General features: G+C 44.3%; 1 protein-coding gene across 1 annotated transcript in view; it reads right to left on the reverse strand.

Annotated features, from left to right (window-relative positions):
- Nucleotides 1-18,279, reverse strand: part of LOC135829210 (uncharacterized) — a 51,083-nt gene that overhangs the window by 11,531 nt on the left and 21,273 nt on the right. The window contains exons 4-5 of the mRNA XM_065341616.1: nt 10,024-10,119; nt 5,020-5,124 (exon numbers count right to left, since the gene is read on the reverse strand). Coding sequence (XP_065197688.1) covers nt 5,020-5,124; nt 10,024-10,119 — 201 coding nt within the window. The remainder of the gene's footprint in view (nt 1-5,019; nt 5,125-10,023; nt 10,120-18,279) is intronic.

Below are 18,279 nucleotides of genomic sequence, written 5' to 3' on the forward strand. Positions count from 1 at the left end.
AATTCTTGATGAACACTTATCCTGGGATTCGCACGTAACATATATTGAAAAGCGAGATTGATCCGCTATAGGCTGCATTTCTTCTCACATTTCCCATCTGCGCCATGGTTGTTGCATGCAAATTTATCACTCCTATATTCTTCCTTTGTTTGATTACTGCTCTCTCGTTTGGTCCTCTGGTCTATCCTCTGCTCTTACGGATCGGTTAGAAGTCACGCACCGTAAGTTGCTTCGATTAATATTTCCTATGCCCCCTCTAACCTCCTCTCAGACGCTATACATTTTGGCTTCCTCTTCCCCTCTTTCAGAACGCTTTCCCCACTCGGCATGTAAATTCATTCACCGTATTAAGCTTAAACTTGCTCCTCCGCATGCACTTGCGCATTTAAGCTGGTTCAATAATAGCTCGCCTAATAGATGCTGTCTCCAGTTCCCACTTGCCAGTTCATCGATCCTTTTAAAATCCCCTCTATTCAAATCTTATTCTCATTGGTCTTGGCTTTCGCAGGAGGTAAAATCCCGTGACACCTATGCTGCATTTTGTTCCATTCTGCACGCGCTTACCTAAGTTGGATTGATGACGGTAGTTAGTACTCCTTTTGTTTTGGTTTCATTGTTCTTTTTCCTCCTTCTTTTTCTCAGTTTCCCCACCATGGCTGGTTAAAATTGCTCGCATCACATGTTTATTGGCACTATGTTATCGTGATTGTGGAATAATAATGATATTAATAAAGAAGTTGAAGACACCACTGCAGCTGTACTTATGGTTGATAAATATGGTGGTAAAGACACACCTGGCAATATGGCGGTAAACACACGCCTGCCCACACACGCTCTCTAGGCTGCAAAGTTCTGGCACAGAGCTCTCCTTCTCACCAACACCACCATCAGTTCGCGCCTGGCGCCTGGTCGATGCATGGCTGGCAGTATCCGGCATAGCAGGCTGGTACATCAAGTAGCGCATGGCACATAGATGATGACGCAGCAACGACATAGCTCGATTGCGACGTTCGTTTCGTCCCCGCTGGACTCATCAGGCAATCTTCTTCTTGGATGTCTTCATACGGAGCTTGACTCGGGAGAATGAAGTTGAAGACACAGCAGTCAAACGACTTGTGATGCTGGTGGAGATGATGGAGCCATGTTGGAGGCTGATAAGGAGTGCAGTGAGACTGAGCATCAAACGGATGATGAGGAAGTGACTGATGATGATGATGGTGGTGATGAGGACGATGATGATGAAGATGAGACGGAGGACGAGGATAAGGCGGGGGAGGTTGAAGGAAAGGAGCGGGATGAGACGGAAGAGAGCAACGTGAGCAAAAAGTCAGCTGTATTTTGTCACTTGTTATCACGTCCAGATTGTGTTAGTGTGTACGATGATTCTCACTTTTCTGTTTTGTGCCGTGCAAGTTATGTTAAGCAGTTGAAGGTTCTGGAAGCTGTATGTATTCGTGTGCATAATCCTGTTCTTTGTAAACAAAAGAAGCATGTAGTCGCGCTAAAGTTGTTCTCGTAGCTGGTTATCAGATGTAAATGTTGTGTCATGTTGCACTGTATCACCTCATGCTTTGTGCCTGCACTCAGTTATATATGTTATCACTATGTTTGACACCTATTATGTAATGCTGTAGCACTTCCCTTTTTTGTTCACACTTTTAATTATGCTGTTATAAAATGTTCTATTTTTTGTACACAGTACCCTCAGTTCCGATACTATTCACTGATGAGCGGAACACGAAAATCGATTTTGAATAACATAAAAATCCTTAAAAATTTCATGAACTCGTTGTCTGGCCATGTCTGCATCTATTATACTCCTAATTGCACTAATAAAATTGCTTTCTCCACGCCGACTCTTTAAATAATAATAATAATAATAATATTAACTGGTTTTGAGGGAAAGAGACAATAATAATACAAGTAATAATAATAATGCGATACTGCACAGCAAGAAAGAGGTCAACGGCGAGACTGTGTGGAATACTGAGATCGGATGTGTGTTATCTGGTTCAGCGCCCGCCCCGGGTTGAAGCAGTGGATTAGTGACTGTGTCGTGTGTCAAAGCCGGGAAGCCCACATCGACAAGCTTCGTGAGTTGGCTGAAGTGGTGATCACTGATATTCCACCATGGCCACCCCCGCAGCAGAAGATGACGAATTCTGGACGGTAGTCAGAGCCCCGAATCGCCTTGACTTGTGAGTTTTTGTACGACGGTGAGAAGCCATTTGGCGGGGAGAATGTTACGAAACCACAAGTTCTCAAGTGTGAAAGGCCTTCGCGCTTGTGACATTGTGTTCGGTTCAATGCAGTTGTATCTCGACTCCACGGTACCGCTGATGTTTACAGCGTGGTATACGCTACGTGCGCTATGTGTGATTTGCTGTGTGCGCTGTAGTTGGATGTTGGATGTGTATGCTTTTCTGATATACGCTGTCATTTTCACGTTATAACTAGCTGGTGATCTTAGAGTTACTTTGAAGTAGTTATTATTATTATTCAATCGGAGTAAAATATACCGTTAGGATTCAATAGTTGTCCTCGTGCCATGTGGTCGTTCTATCCTGACAATTTAAAGAATCACAAGGGTTCACAACACCTTGGGACCGGGCACTGCCCGTATCTCAGATTTGCCCGTATCTCACGTAAACTCATCTACCATGTATCATGTCGTTTTTTGAAGAAAAAGAGAGACGTGCCCGCATCTGAGGCGTCCGGATAAGAGACGTTTGAACCACGGGAACTATTTATTTTTGCTCAGATTTGCTAAATATGAGCCCGGATCAGCGAAAACCATCACTTGTGTTTGATATCAAGTTGATCAAAAAGTGACGTTGAAGTCGAGCGAAAGAAAAGTCGCGGACCTAACAACTACCCATCACCTTTCTGTCTTTCTTGTCACTTGTCTTTCTTTCCGCCTGACAAGCCCGTGTTTGTTTGTTTGTCAGTGACTAGCTAGCTAGGCGAGCCCCAGGCAAGTGAGGAGACACGGCTGGGAAACCCCACGTACCTGAGCTTAGCTGGCGAATAGGTACGATCGCGGGGCGCGAGCATCGCACACGCATCGATCGTCGTTGACGCCGATCACGACACGACATTTTTTGGTGATGACTGGAATGACGATTGCTTATCAAGGGAGTCAGGTGAAAGCCGCGGAGCTCCAGAGAACCACTCTCTCCTGCCACAAAGCGACTTGGCGAGGCTGCAGACTTCGTGTAGAAGAAAGCAGCGCTGATGAGAATGACGACGACTCGAGTGGATATTGTTGAGCGATGAACGACTCCTTCACTAGTAAGTTTGTCGGATATCAACAGTGACGATGCAGAGAAAAGGCGCCTCGATTCACGACTGGAAGAACAACGAGAGCTAGCGCCAGACAAGATCTGCTTTGTTGACTTGGACGCTGAGCAGCTTGAAACATTTATTTGGTGCATGCAGCAGCTCCCAAAAAATTCAAAAAATATGTTCCTGTAGGGTCAGGTAACCGTTGAATGTATCTGCACCTAGTACGTACCTCATGCTCATGAGCCTGTGCGCTGATCAGCCACAGCTACTGTGATTGCACTCCGTGTGTGCAGATATGTTTTCATGGAAGTGAAGGGCTTGGAGAGCATCAGTACAGAGCCTGGTGTGGATGCAATATCAGCCCCTGGAACTTAGTCATATGCCATCAGCTGCGCAATAGTCAGTGAAGCCAATGATTTACTTGGACAAGCCAGTGTCTGAGTACACCCCAAGGACTATAAAATTCATCCTTGTTAGCCGGCTGAGTGATGGCAATGCCTAACATGATCAGACACATACCAACGCTCATACTTGCATAAAATAAAAAAATAAATTCGACGGGGTTCGCGTACCGGGCAGGTCAAGAACAAGGAGTCGTACAACTCCCTGGTCAAGAACCACCTTTCCGCTTCCTTGCATCCTACACAGAAATGCCACTTCCAACATTTGCCATACAGCGATGTGGTGTACCGCATTTTTTGGTCACTTACAGTGCTGCGATCGATCTAAAATTTCCTGAGACTGGTTATCAGTGGTTGTGGATCAATTTGGAGCACAAAAATATTTTTTGAAAATTGTACACATGTGATGGTTTTTGCTGATCCAGGCTCATATGTTTATAGGCACTAAAGACGTTGTTGTGATCGAATAAGTCACGTCGTTCTGAGCTCCAATGCCCATTAGGTGTGGTTGTGGATCAATTTGGAGCACAAAAATATTTTTTGAAAATTTTACACATGTGATGGTTTTTGCTGATCCAGGCTCATATGTTTATAGGCACTAAAGACGTTGTTGTGATCGAATAAGTCACGTCGTTCTGAGCTCCAATGCACATTAGGTGTGGTTGTGGATCAATTTGGAGCACAAAAATATTTTTTGAAAATTTTACACATGTGATGGTTTTTGCTGATCCAGGCTCATATGTTTATAGGCACTAAAGACGTTGTTGTGATCGAATAAGTCACGTCGTTCTGAGCTCCAATGCCCATTAGGTGTGGTTGTGGATCAATTTGGGGCACAAAAATATTTTTTGAAAATTTTACACATGTGATGGTTTTTGCTGATCCAGGCTCATATGTTTATAGGCACTAAAGACGTTGTTGTGATCGAATAAGTCACGTCGTTCTGAGCTCCAATGCACATTAGGTGTGGTTGTGGATCAATTTGGAGCACAAAAATATTTTTTGAAAATTTTACACATGTGATGGTTTTTGCTGATCCAGGCTCATATGTTTATAGGCACTAAAGACGTTGTTGTGATCGAATAAGTCACGTCGTTCTGAGCTCCAATGCACATTAGGTGTGGTTGTGGATCAATTTGGAGCACAAAAATATTTTTTGAAAATTTTACACATGTGATGGTTTTTGCTGATCCAGGCTCATATGTTTATAGGCACTAAAGACGTTGTTGTGATCGAATAAGTCACTCGTTCTGAGCTCCAATGCACATTAGGTGCTTTTAAAAAAAACCCAAGCACCTGCACCAGTTCGAACATCTGGTGTAGTGCTACTTACCAGCGTTGCTTGTGGAAGGCTTGGGTTTTGCTGCTCGAAGTACTTTGAGCAACGAGGCGGATGTAAGTTTTGATCCACGCCTAGTACATCGTTATTGTCCTCAACCTAGCAAAAAAAGGTGATGCGGAAACATGAACGAAGGCATGGTGAACAAGTTGGTTTCAGAGTTTCAAACCCAAAAACAATCACATGGAGAGTTTTGGCACAAAGTGCTGCAACCGGCAATTTTGAGAGATTGAGATATTTTCAAAACTCAGTATTTTTGTATTTGTATTTATATCATTATCTCATGGCACATCATGATGACGGCCAATAAAACTGAGACAAGGGTGAAAGCCAACCACAGCAGTAAAACAGATAAAAGAATACAAATAAGAGGCAAAGAAGGCAGAGGAGGAGACAAACCAGCAGGATATACATGAAACCTATAATTGAGCAGAGATTTTAGCGACAAAATTATCCATCGACGTGCTGGTCTTGGCCTGCGTTGGTAATGTTGCCCAAAACACATAGCCAGCAAAGATCGGGGATCTAGTGAATAGGGTGGAGGCAGCGCGTGGGAGACTGAGTGAGTTCCGGGTATTCCGTGTTTTGGAGAACCAATTATAAGCCTGCATATGCAAGGGTATTTTACTTAGTAATATTTTATGTATGAGAACACAGAGGTGGTACTTATGTCGAGTGGAAAGGGGACTGATTTTGGCAATTTCGTAAAGACTAGCGGAGGGAAAGCGACGATCTTTGCTAAATAAGATTTTAAGGAGCATGCGGTTATGGGTTTCTAGCTTGTTCAATACAGTAGTAGTTATGCCAGACCAAGCAGTATCACAGTAGTCAAGTAAGGGCAATATATAGCAACGATAAAACAAGCGTTTGCAAGAAAGAGGAAGATGTCTACAGTGGGCTTGAAGAGCCCCAAGGATGGAGCTTGTGCGCTTGCAGACATACTGCACATGGGGTGACCACGACAATTTAGAGTCAATAATAACGCCAAGATGCTTATGCTCTTCAACAATACGAATAGCAACACTTGAAGAAGGAAAACAAAGTGGCAGGGAAGGGGGAGAAGGGGAAATGTACATAGCTGCCGTTTTATCAACGTTTGGCTGCAACTTCCAATCATGCATCCAGGTTATAACTTTCCCAATGCTATCTTGCATGGCTTCGTGCAGGCGTATAGGGCAAGCATTGGAGCAAAGCAGAGCTGTGTCGTCAGCGAAAAGGCTGACACCAGGGGCAATATCGGGGAGGTCATTAATATACAGGAGAAATAGCAGTGGCCCAAGGATTGAACCCTGGGGGACTCCAGAAGTAACGGGTAAAGGCTCCGATAACACAGTTGAGAGGCGTACAAGCTGATGTCGGTTAGAGAGATACGATGAGAGCCAGCCGATAGCCTTGCCATCAATGCGATATACTGTTCGCAGCTTAGCTAAGAGACCCCTGTGCCAAACAGTGTCGAAGGCCTTTGCGAGATTGAAGAAAACTAAACCAACATGGTTATGGGCGTTCCGGGCGGTGTGGATGTCTTGCACGAGGCGGGTAACCTGGTACCTGGTGGAGTCACCCCGACAAAAGCCCGACTGTGCTGGCGAAAGTGAAATGCGAACATGATCATAAATGATGTCATATACAACACGTTCGCAGTATAATAATCAACTTTGAAGTATTTAAATAACCGACGAGGAGACAACAGTCGTAAAATAGCGATGAAAAATATCAATTGTGCACTCATAACCATGTATAAACAATTTAAAAAATGAAACAATTCCAGAACGTTTTCGTGTGACTATCATCAGTGGAACATCGTCACATAATAAAAATCACTAAACAACCAGTTATAAATTTAAAATAATATATTTTTAATTATTTTAATTTTTATTATTGCCAGTGCAGGCTGTCGTAATAAAACGACTCATCTGTGGTCCATTCCCGTGCATGGTACATGCATGGTGCGACGGCACAATGACAGCTGTCGCAAATCACACTGAGTATTACACGTGTTTTTTGGGGATTCCTGGTTAGCTGCTAGCTTTTCCCTACTCGAAGATGTTGCCGCCGCGAAATCTGGGGGTTTGTGTTCGTCCTGGCGAAAACCGTGTTTTGATCCGTTGAGGGAGACGAGAGATACAGTGCGAAGACGTACGATCTGTCCGAGAATCGGCGAAGAAGAAAGCTTCGCAGACGACCCGTAGTGGTTGGGAACAGAATGGAACATATACCAGTCGATGTCTGTCATGGTAGGGATGACTGCTACGAAGTTTCAGCCCCATGCTCCCCAGCGCTTTTTAGCGCCCGGCGATAATTACCAAATTTCATCGATTTTCCATGTGGATCAAAGCATAGTCTCCTCAATCTTCTCCAGTCGAGCTGAGTCTGGACGCTACAATGTCGAGACGCGAAAAGAGAACATGCATGAACACACAGGAGCATCACATGCAGCTGCATTCTGCCTTGACGAAGAGAACAACACCAGCACCACGCATTTGGAAGACATTTCGAAGAAGACGAAGAACTGCATACCTGCGTTCAAAAAAAGCCTCTGTACTGTGCAGTATGCATGCGTGCATGCGCGAAGCACGGGGTCCGCGGTTACTTCGTTCAAAAATCATTGTGCCACACGGGTTGTATGATTTGTGTGCGATCATGGTCTTTCTTCTTGACAAACAAAACTGAAGTTTTTCGATCTTCAAGTCGCCATAGCGTTCTTGTCATGACTCCAAATCAGCTGAAACTTTGCAGGAGGAATGAAAATGCCATGCTGAATCGATTGGTACCATTTTCGAAGGGTTTCCTTGAAAAATAAAATTTACCCTGCACTGGCTTATATAGCTAGAATATGAAGAAAAAAAGCGTGAGAATGCAGCACAGCTAGCGGTTATGCATAACGCCTGTAGTGTGAACCTTTGCAGTGTATCTGAGAATGGTAGCAGTAGATGAATGTGGCAGCTGTGAGTGCGTGTGGACAAAACTGGTGAGTGCGTATTATTTATAAAGTGTGAGTGCTACAACATTTTCTTTTTGCTTGCATAGAACAGGGTCACGTGTGCGAATATAATACAGCTTCCAACACCTGCAACTGCTTAAAGAAACGTGCGCAACAAATAACACAAAACCAGGAATCGTCAAACAACTTACGACAATCCGGACTGGACACCAAATGCTTGTAGATGGCAGACTTGCTCTTGTCGATGTCGAACTCCTCCTCGTCAGTATCACTCTCATCCTCCACTTCCTGTTCCTGCTCACCCTTGCTTTCTTCCTGACCATCCTGTTCATCCCCATCACCATTCTCCATCTCCATCTCCTCGTGCCATCGCTTCTTTCTCCTTGACGCGTTCACTGCTGCGCCCGTACTTTCACCTACTTTCACCTTTCACCTACTTTCACCTGCTACTTTCACCTGCTACTTTCACCTACTTTCACCTACTTTCACCTACTTTAAGCAGTTGCAGGTGTTGGAAGCTGTATATATTCGCACACGTGACCCTGTTCTATGCAAGCAAAAAGAAAATGTTGCAGCACTCACACTTTTAAATAATACGCACTCACCAGTTTTGTCCACACGCACTCACAGCTGCCACATTCATCTACTGCTACCATTCTCAGATACACTGCAAAGGTTCACACTACACGCGTTATGCAAAACCGCTAGCTGTGCTGCATTCTCACGCTTTTTTCATATTCTAGCTATATAACTGGTTGTTTTAGTGATTCTTGTTATGTGACGATGTTCCAATGATGATAGTCACACGAAAACGTTCTGAAATTGTTTCATTTTAATTGTTTATACATGGTTATGAGTGCACAATTGATATTTTCATAACTTTGAAGTATTTAAACAATCGACGAGGAGACAATAGTCGTAAAATGGCAATAAATAAGATAAATTGTGCACTCATAACAACAGCAAAAATGAAGAAAGTCAAGTTCCATAACGTTTTCTTGTGACTGTCATCAGTGGAACGCCGTCACATAAAAATGATGATGACGACGAATACGAGTGCGATGGGATGGACGGCGGCATTGGAATGGAGGTGGAGGATGAGAGTAGTGATGAGGAGGAGTTTGATGTTGACAAGAGGAAGTCTGCAGTGTACAAGCATTTGGTGTCCAGTCCAGAATGTCGTAAGGTGTTTGACGATTCCTGGTTTAGTGTTATTCGTTGCGCACGTTTCTTCAAGCAACTGCAGGTGTTGGAAGCTGTGTATATTCGTACTCGTGACCCTGTGCTATGTAAACAGAAAGAAAACGTTGTATCACTCACACTCTTCAAATAATACACACGCACCATTACATTCATTCACACAGTATCACATTCATCTGCCACTACCTTTCTCACATACACTATATTCACACATTACAAAGGTGCAAACTTCGCTTTTTGTACTTGTTAGCTGCTGTATTTCTACCTGAAACCATATTAGCTACATGTATATAAGTGTGTGTTTTAGTTATTAAATTTTTATGTGACGGCGTTCCACTGATGACAGTCACAAGAAAACGTTATGGAACTTGACTTTCTTCATTTTTGCTGTTGTTATGAGTGCACAATTTATCTTATTTATTGCCATTTTAACTTTGAAGTAGTTATTATTATTCAATCAGAGTAAAATATACCGTTAGGATTCAATAGTTGTCCTCGTGCCATGTGGTCGTTCTATCCTGACAATTTAGAGAATCACAAGGGTTCACAACACCTTGGGACCGGGCACTGCCCGTATCTCAGATTTGCCCGTATCTCACGTAAACTCATCTACCATGTATCATGTCGTTTTTTGAAGAAATAGAGAGACGTGCCCACATCTGAGGCGTCCGGATAAGAGACGTTTGAACCACGGGAACTACTTATTTTTGCTCAGATTTGCTAAATATGTTTATAGGCACTAAAGACGTTGTTGTGATCGAATAAGTCACTCGTTCTGAGCTCCAATGCACGTTAGGTGCTTTAAAAAAAACCCAAGCACCTGCACCAGTTCGAACATCTGGTGTAGTGCTACTTACCTGCGTTACTCGTGGACGGCTTGATTGGTTTTTAAAGAAACAAGAAAGCGGATGTACGTTTTTTTCCACGCCTAGTATATTGTTATCGTCCTCAATCTAGCAAAAAAAAAGGAGATGCGGAAACATGAACGAAGGCATGGTGAACAAGTTGGTTTCAGAGTTTCAAACCCAAAAACAATCACATGGAGAATTTTGGCACAAAGTGCTGCAACCGGCAATTTTGAGAGATTGGGATGTTTTCAAGCATCAGTATAATAATCAAGAGGGGTGAGCAGCTGCATTGGGCCTAGTCCACATTATTATCGACCACCACACCACACCGTTGCGCTCTCCAGCCGACCTCCTCACATTGCCACAGCACACCATCAGCAAAACGACACTTCAGTCGGTACTCTACAGCAGCTGTTTTATCACCGCTCGTAGTGATTTCTGGGTCCTGTCACTTAGCGCAGGGATGAGAGCCAAGGATACAACAAGCAAGCCTCCACGAAAGAGAGAAAAACACGGAAAACACAGACTGCAAATACTCAAAAAGAAAAAGAGAAAGGGAAAAAAGAAAAAGAAAGAAGAAGAAAGCACAGTTGAGTCAAAGTTGAGTCACGACTCCAAGTCCAAGCCTAGATGCTGGCTAACCATAAAAATAAACCTTTAATGATTCCAACTTCTCTGTGCCGTGCAAATTTACTTTGGCAGTTGAAATTTCAACAAGTTGTCCGTATTCGTGTACATAATCCTGTTCTTTGACGTTGTAAAGTGTACATAATCCTGTTCTTTGACGTTGTAAAGTGTACATAATCCTGTTCTTTGACGTTGTAAAGTGTACAGAATGTTACTGCAAGCATACAATAGGAGCATGTTGTAGCTCTAAAGTTGTTCTCGTAGCTTGCAGTCAGGTGTGAACTTTGCGTCATTATGCACTGTATTTCCTGATGCATTGTGTCCACAATTAATAGTTATTATTGTTTTCTGCACTATGTCTAAGTGGAATGTTGTAATGCTTTAACACTTTCTGTGTTCGCACTTTCTGATATGCACATTATGCAGTGAACGAGAGAGCTTGGAAGCTCAGGGCCCTACGCTATGCTTTTATGCTTTTTTGCCTAGCTCATCGTACATGTTATAAGAACTGATGGAAATGTTTTTTTCTGTTGATTGGCCACATCTACCATCATCTATCATCTATCATTTACATCATTGTATTGCAAAAACGTTTCAATCAGTTTGAATATTATGAGTTAGGCAAAAGTATTTGCAGAATTTATTGCGGATTGTCATTTCTCTAATATCATCTACTTTTGGTTTGCCCCTTCTTTTCTTTTTATCTCCTTATACTGTAAATCAACAAATTTTGGCCGATGAGAAACTTTGGCCGATCTCGAAACGAAAGTTTTCGCCGTCATTAAACTTTGGCCGATTGGAGTTTTCAAAAAGAAATCGATCGGTATTTTTTGCTCTCACATGCATCCATTGCTCAATCATGCATCATTTGCCTCTACGACAAACTTTGGCCTGCGATTTACTTTGGCCAGTTGGTACCAAGCGGCGAAATCAGCGAAATTAAATCGCCAGCGAAAATTAGTTGATTTTAATATAGTAATCGGATTTTCTGGCCTTTTTGTAGTAACACATTGACCTGTTGAGCCAATGAGGACGCCGAATGCATGGTTACCTGTGGAGCACATAACATAACTTTACAGTCTCCTAAAATACGCATCCTGTCCAACGGCAAAAGAGGCTGCAGATTTAGTTTTTCTGCGCGTCGACGGGATGTCTGTCCTGACGTTTCCTGGGTCCGGCGCTGACTCTGTCGATCATGGGCGTTCTGGACTCGACAGGGTGTCTGTCCTGACGTTTCCTGGGACCGGCGCTGACTCTGCCGATCACGGGCGTTCTGGACTCAACTGGATGTCTGTCCTGACGTTTCCTGGGACCGGCGCGGACTTTGCCGATCACGGGCGTTCTGGAGTCGACGGGATCTCTCTTCCAACGTTTCCTGTGACCGGCGCTGAATCGCTCGTTCAAGCTTATTTTGGAGACGACGGGATCTCTCTTCCAAAGTATGTTTTTGCTGACGCATGCTAACACCTATTCGGCGTCTATTCTAATTTAATTTCCTCCTCGTCTCCCTATTTCTTTCCAAATCTCCCTCTACATCAGGGAGTCGTATACATAATACGACGAATATTGGTACAGTACGGGACAGATACAGGAGCCCGCAAATATTGTGGACTGCTGTTATGTACAATCCTGTGGAGCCTTTGTAGTCACAGATACGGAACAGATACGGGATAGCTCCAGGCGTGACACAAACAAACAAACAAACACCAAACGAGAGAGCTTGGAAGCTCAGGGCCCTACTCTATGCTATTTTGCCTTGATGACCTAGACAAAAAAAAGCATAGGGATGTTATAAATTCTTATAAGTTTCTACTTTTTGTTTTTAGACATAACCTGGGATTCGAACCCGCACTATCGCCCTGCATGCATCCCCCGATATACTTCACATACATACTAATTCTTCCAAGTTGCTTCACGTTATGATCTTGTATTTGAAAGCCCTATTTCAATATGCATTGTGGCCAGCCGTCTTTGATTGTACGGCACGGTACGGGATAGGTACGGGACAGGTACGGGACATGTACGGGACAGGTACGGGACAGGTACGGTCGAGGGTAATATGACACCGTCTACCGCCTTGATGACGGCAAAAAAAGAAAAGGGATGTTATAAATTTTTCAATTCTCCTATTTTTTTCAGGCATTACCTTAGATTCGAACCCGCACTATCGCCCTACATGCATTCCCCCCATACACTTCGCATTCATACTCATTCTTCCAAGTTGATTCACGTTATGATCTTGCGTTTGAAAGCCCTATTTGAATATTGCGGCCAGCTGTATGTGGCCAGCTGTGTTTGACGGTACGGTACGGTACGGGACAGATACAGGATAGCACCAGGCGTGACACAAACACACAAACACCAAATTAAAGCTGTGTGGACCCTGGCTAGCGCCAGACGTTACTGAAGTAACGTCTTCTGCATAGCTACGGGAATTAAAATGTTCTTTTGCCTAGCTTATCAGTTTTGTTATTTTCCACTGACGAGCGGAACGCAAAAATCTAGATTTTGGACATATTGTACACTTTACAACGTCGATACATTGTTTGGCCATGTCTGCATCAATAGTACTCTTTACTGCTTTCATACTTGAAGTATAATTGAAAAGGCCTATGCGCACATTCAGGCATTTGAGCTGTCAGACGACAAATCAACTGATATCACCCAGTGCAGCACGCACTTGAAGTGCGCACATGTACATTCTTAGAAACACTGAACCTGCCTTGCATAAACAACATCATAAGTATTTCAGTGGCTCTTTGCATTGAGTTGCGTGGCATTACGTTGCTTTAGCTCTGAACTTTACATTGCTATTCTGACTGTTGCCGGCCATCAGCCACAACAAAGCAGCTTTCGAGCACTGAATTCGATGATGAAGTAATATTAATTTTTGAAAGGATTGTCTAGGTGGCCATGAAGTCGAGACCCTAGGTCGGCGGAGCTCCCTAAACCCCACCACCATTGCCTCGAGTCAGATTGTGCGTGCTTTCCCTAGCAGCATCTAATGTTTGGCATGGATTTTGTAAAAACTAAATAAAAAATAAGACTCAGATGGAGAGCCAAGGATTAAATTTGAAAAGAAAGGACCAAAACGTTACATGTTATCTGTAGTTAGTGTCCAACACTAACGGCAGTTATAAGCAAAATGTTGTGTAGTCAGAAGGTGCAACAGCTAGCACAATACTGACTGACGAGCACAATAATGCCACTAGCCACGCCTATCAACTGTCAGACGCGCTCCCTGTCGCAGCTCCATCCGTCGTGAAGCGGTCGTTCCCGTACTGCTGTATCGGCGCATGGAACTCCCTTCCTGACAGGCTGCTGTCGCAGCGCCCACACAAAACACGTTTTCAGTCATTCAAGACAAAGGTCTACCGACACCTGAGAGACAGCAACTGGTACTGGGCAACAGATTGAATTCCCTATAATTTTTCGACCTCGTCGCTTGCCGGACCCGCGAATCCGCGTACCTGGCCTTGCTCAGAGTGCTCAGCTGTGTTTTGCATGCATGAAAAAAATTGTTATGATTCTTTTCTTTTCTCTGTTTATTCTTTTACCAGGTGTGGGCCATCCCCTGTATTATTTTTCTGTTTTTAGCTTGTTTTCTTTACACTTCTTTGTGTGAGTTTCGTATCAGATCTATTGAAAAAGTTCATAAGTTTTGGTTGATGGAATTGACATGTACATGGTACATCAGTCCAAACACTGATAATTTACAATCCCTTTTTATCTTGTTTTTATTTTCTAAACACCAACCGGTACTTTTACCCATTCTACTTCCCCATAGCTAGATCTAGCTTCGCTTTACATTTCTGGTACCAGAGCAGACGTTATGCCGCACTCGGCACGATCCTCACACCATTCATCGGTCAGGAACGTACATATCCGTCCGACGGTCTGCGTTGGATCAGTGTCAATACTCACTGCTGTGGAGCACGCTATTGCCGGGTGCAGGCAAGCATTCCTGCGAATGCTTGCCTGTGACTGACCTCCTTTACTTTCCGTCACATGTGCCCGCCTGCTCCTTTCGGGGCCCGATTAGTGTGGAATGGCGTTTTCCGCAGTTCACCAAACTTCTCTGCAATGCCTGGTTGACCCCATGTCCATGAGTCTTCCAGGGAGCTTCATCTCGTTTGCACTGAGCACCACATTTTATTATGTGAAATAATTCTAAAAAAGAGGGCACCATATAAGCGTACAAGTTATCCGTGTTGTCCAAAAATAGCGATTTTAAGCTGCAGGGTACTGTTGAGTCAAGAATGTGCAACAATTAGCACAAAACGGAGTGACGGTGATACGGACATTCAACAACCTGATGCTTAGCTGCATCACGTCTGGAATGCGCAAACCAACTGCCTTCCAACTTGGAAGGTTCTCACTTCTAAGTTATTAAATAATGTCCTACTCATGATCGTTAGTATTCGTTAGTGTTCGTTAGTGTTGGACAAAACTTATAACTTGAACACTTGCGGCCCTCTTTTTTTTTAAATGTTAATCCTTGGCTCTCCATCCGAGTTAAATGAGAGAGCTTGGAAGCTCACGGCCCTACGCTACGCTTTTTTTGCCTAGCTCATCATGCATGTTATTAGAACTGATGGAAATGTTTATTTCCGTTGATTGGCTACAGCATTGTATTGCAAGAACGTTTCAATCAGTTTGAATATGAGACTTTTGCTCGCCGAGCTTGTGTATGTAAATAGTGTTTTACGTCGAACATGACAGCTACAATGCCCAATCATACCACAACGAACTGTTCGCCTACATCATTGTATTGCAAAAAGTTTTCATCTGTTCGAATAACATGCATGATGAGGTAGGCAAAAAAGCATAGCATAGGGCCCTGAGCGAAATAAAAAAAAACTTTCTCTTTGCATTCGAGGGTAATACGACACCGTCTACCACATTGATGACCTAGGCAAAAAAGCATAGGGATGTTATAATTTTTTTCTCCTATTTTTTTCAGACAAAACCTCGGATTCGAACCTGCACTTTCGCCAGGCATGCATTCCCCCGATACACTTCGCATACAAACTTATTCTTCCAAGTTGCTTCACGTTATGATCTTGCATTTGAAAGCCCTATTGGAATATTGTGGCCAGCTGTTTGTGGCCAGCTGTCTTTGATGGTACGGAACGGGACAGGTACAGTGGCAAGCATGCCGGCGGCACAAACACACAAACAAACACGGAATTAAAGCTGTGTGGACCCTGGCTAGCGACAGACGTTACTGAAGTAACTTCTTTGCATAGCTATGGGAATAACATATTTCATTCATGTAGCGGCCGCCTGTATCAACTATCGTTTGCAGGCAAAGAATGAGATAGCAAACCGCCCGTCACGTCCTTGGCACCTCAGTGCTGTGCCCTTACGTAGTATATCCTGCCGCTGCGCACAGAACTTCACCTTGTCAGGGTTGCAGTGGGCTGGTCGCTAGAGTGGACAACCCAGCCTGTCCTGGATTGAACATTAGTCTACTACCGTTCCCTTGAGTAGTATTAGCTATGGATTTATATATTTTGGAAAATTGGGCCAACAAGTGCAATGTGTTCAAAGACTCGCCTCGCCGACTAAGGTACATGAAGGAAAGTATCTATGGCTTGGATTTCCAGCTTGTGCTTGCATACGCACTAGATGCATACAAGAGGCGCATTGTGCATGGAAAAGCACAGGGCATGTTAACAGCCAATCGAATGAGCGAGCCTGGAACTGATGGCTGCCGTTTGCATTTCCCCAGGCCAATATCAGTCTTAGTGACGAGTGAATTCGTAAGCAGGCATGAGTAGCTTATGGTGGTGTTTGGCCATTTCTTCTCCTTGACATGAATACGTGGCGGTTGAGAGAACACTGGTGTGTGCTTGGTTGTACATGTGTGTGTGTGTGTGTTTGTGTGTGTGTGTGTATGTGTGTGTGTGTGTTTGTGTGTGTGTGTGTGTATGTGTGTGTGTGTGTATGTGTGTGTGTGTGTGCGTGTGTGTGTGTATGTGTGTGCGTGTGTGTGCGTGTGTGTGCGTGTGTGTGTGTGTGTGTGTTTGTGTGTTTGTGTGTGTGTGTATGTGTGTGTGTGTTTGTGTCTGTGTGTGTGTTTGTGTGTGTGTGTGTGTTTGTGTGTGTGTGTGTTTGTGTGTGTGTGTGTGTGTTTGTGTGTGTGTTTGTGTGTGTGTGCGTGTGTTTGTGTGTGTGTGTGTTTGTGTGTGTGTGTGTTTGTGTGTGTGTGTGTGTGTGTTTGTGTGTGTTTGTGTGTGTGTGTGTGTGTGTGTTTGTGTGTGTGTGTGTGTGTGTGTGAGAGAGAGTTGTAGTTGTAGAGGTCGGTTGCACTTTTCTGGGCTCTGCGTTTGCAGCCATGGCTGTGTGGTGTAGACCAGGCCATGGTTGCTGCAGCGTGTCCCAGTGGATTTGCGCTCTGCTGGGAGTAGGTACACAAGCGCAAGCGAGACTAGGCAGTGTTTCTTGTTTGAAAATTTTTCAATTTTCGAATAGTTGTGGACGATGCGCAAGTCGAGAAAGGAGCGAGAGACTCTCTTTATGGCGAGCTGGAATGTGTAGTCCCTTGTAGAGGACACAGGTGATGCCAGGATATGTAGGAAAAACAAGTCAGTGTCGCGACTGGACAGAGGTCTGGGCTTTCTGTGGGCGGAACTCGTAAAATTCCGTGTTGGAGTTGCGGGAATTCAAGTGACGAAGTGGTTCGGCAGTGATGTGTGGCTCATCGGCAATTGTACCTTCGTTCATTCTGGTCGCCCAATCCCAACAGAGGGAGAACCAGCCTGACGGAACGAGGGTGTTGGAATTTGGATGAATCCAGAGATTTCGGCGGCTTGGCGGAGAGCAGTTGGACCCGTCAGCTCGCGCATCGTCACGGCTCGTATCCTACTTCACGCAAAGGGAGACAAACTACCCCGCGGAGCTCGATGTCACCGTGATCTGTACTTGTCTGTTATCAACATCTATGCACCCACCAACAAAGCGACACTCAGCGTGAAAGAGAAATTTTATCGATGCCTACAGGCGGTTGTTAAAAAGTCAAGCGTTACGACATCTTTGTACTCCTGGGCGATTTCAACGTCAGAGTAGGGTCACGCGGAACTAGTGATTTTCGGGACACTATGTTGTTCTGCGTGAGAAACTCACTATGTGTTTTGAATACCTGGTTTCGGAAGAAGCTGCGCAAGCGTGGAACCTGGACTCATCCTGCCACACGTCAAGCACACCTGATTGATTATGTCATTATGCGACAGGATCAGCACGTACACTGTCAGGATGTCTCTGTCATGCGTGGTGTGTCATTTCAGTCTGATCACTACATGGTCTGTGCAAGTCTGGCTCCGAGTCGCGGTGCTCCACCGCGCAATGGGCTTGCAAGCGGTAGCAGCAACCGGAAGCGTTTTGACGTGAGAAATCTGCGGAATACTGATGTTTGTACAGCTCTCCAGGATAGTGTTCAGGAGCGTCTGGCCAGGGAATCTGCAGTGCCCAGATAGTCAGTGGAGTCTATAAATCTGGAGTGGTCTGGCATCCGTGACGCTGTTATGTCTGCTGCCTCTGACATCATTGGTGTTGGTAAGCGTGTTCAACCAGACTGATTCTTGGAGAGCAGCTCGACTCTTGAGCCGCTCATTGATACCAAGAATACCTGCCATC

The sequence above is a fragment of the Sycon ciliatum genome, chromosome 13, assembly GCF_964019385.1.
Source record: "Sycon ciliatum chromosome 13, ocSycCili1.1, whole genome shotgun sequence".
Lineage (NCBI taxonomy): Eukaryota > Metazoa > Porifera > Calcarea > Leucosolenida > Sycettidae > Sycon > Sycon ciliatum.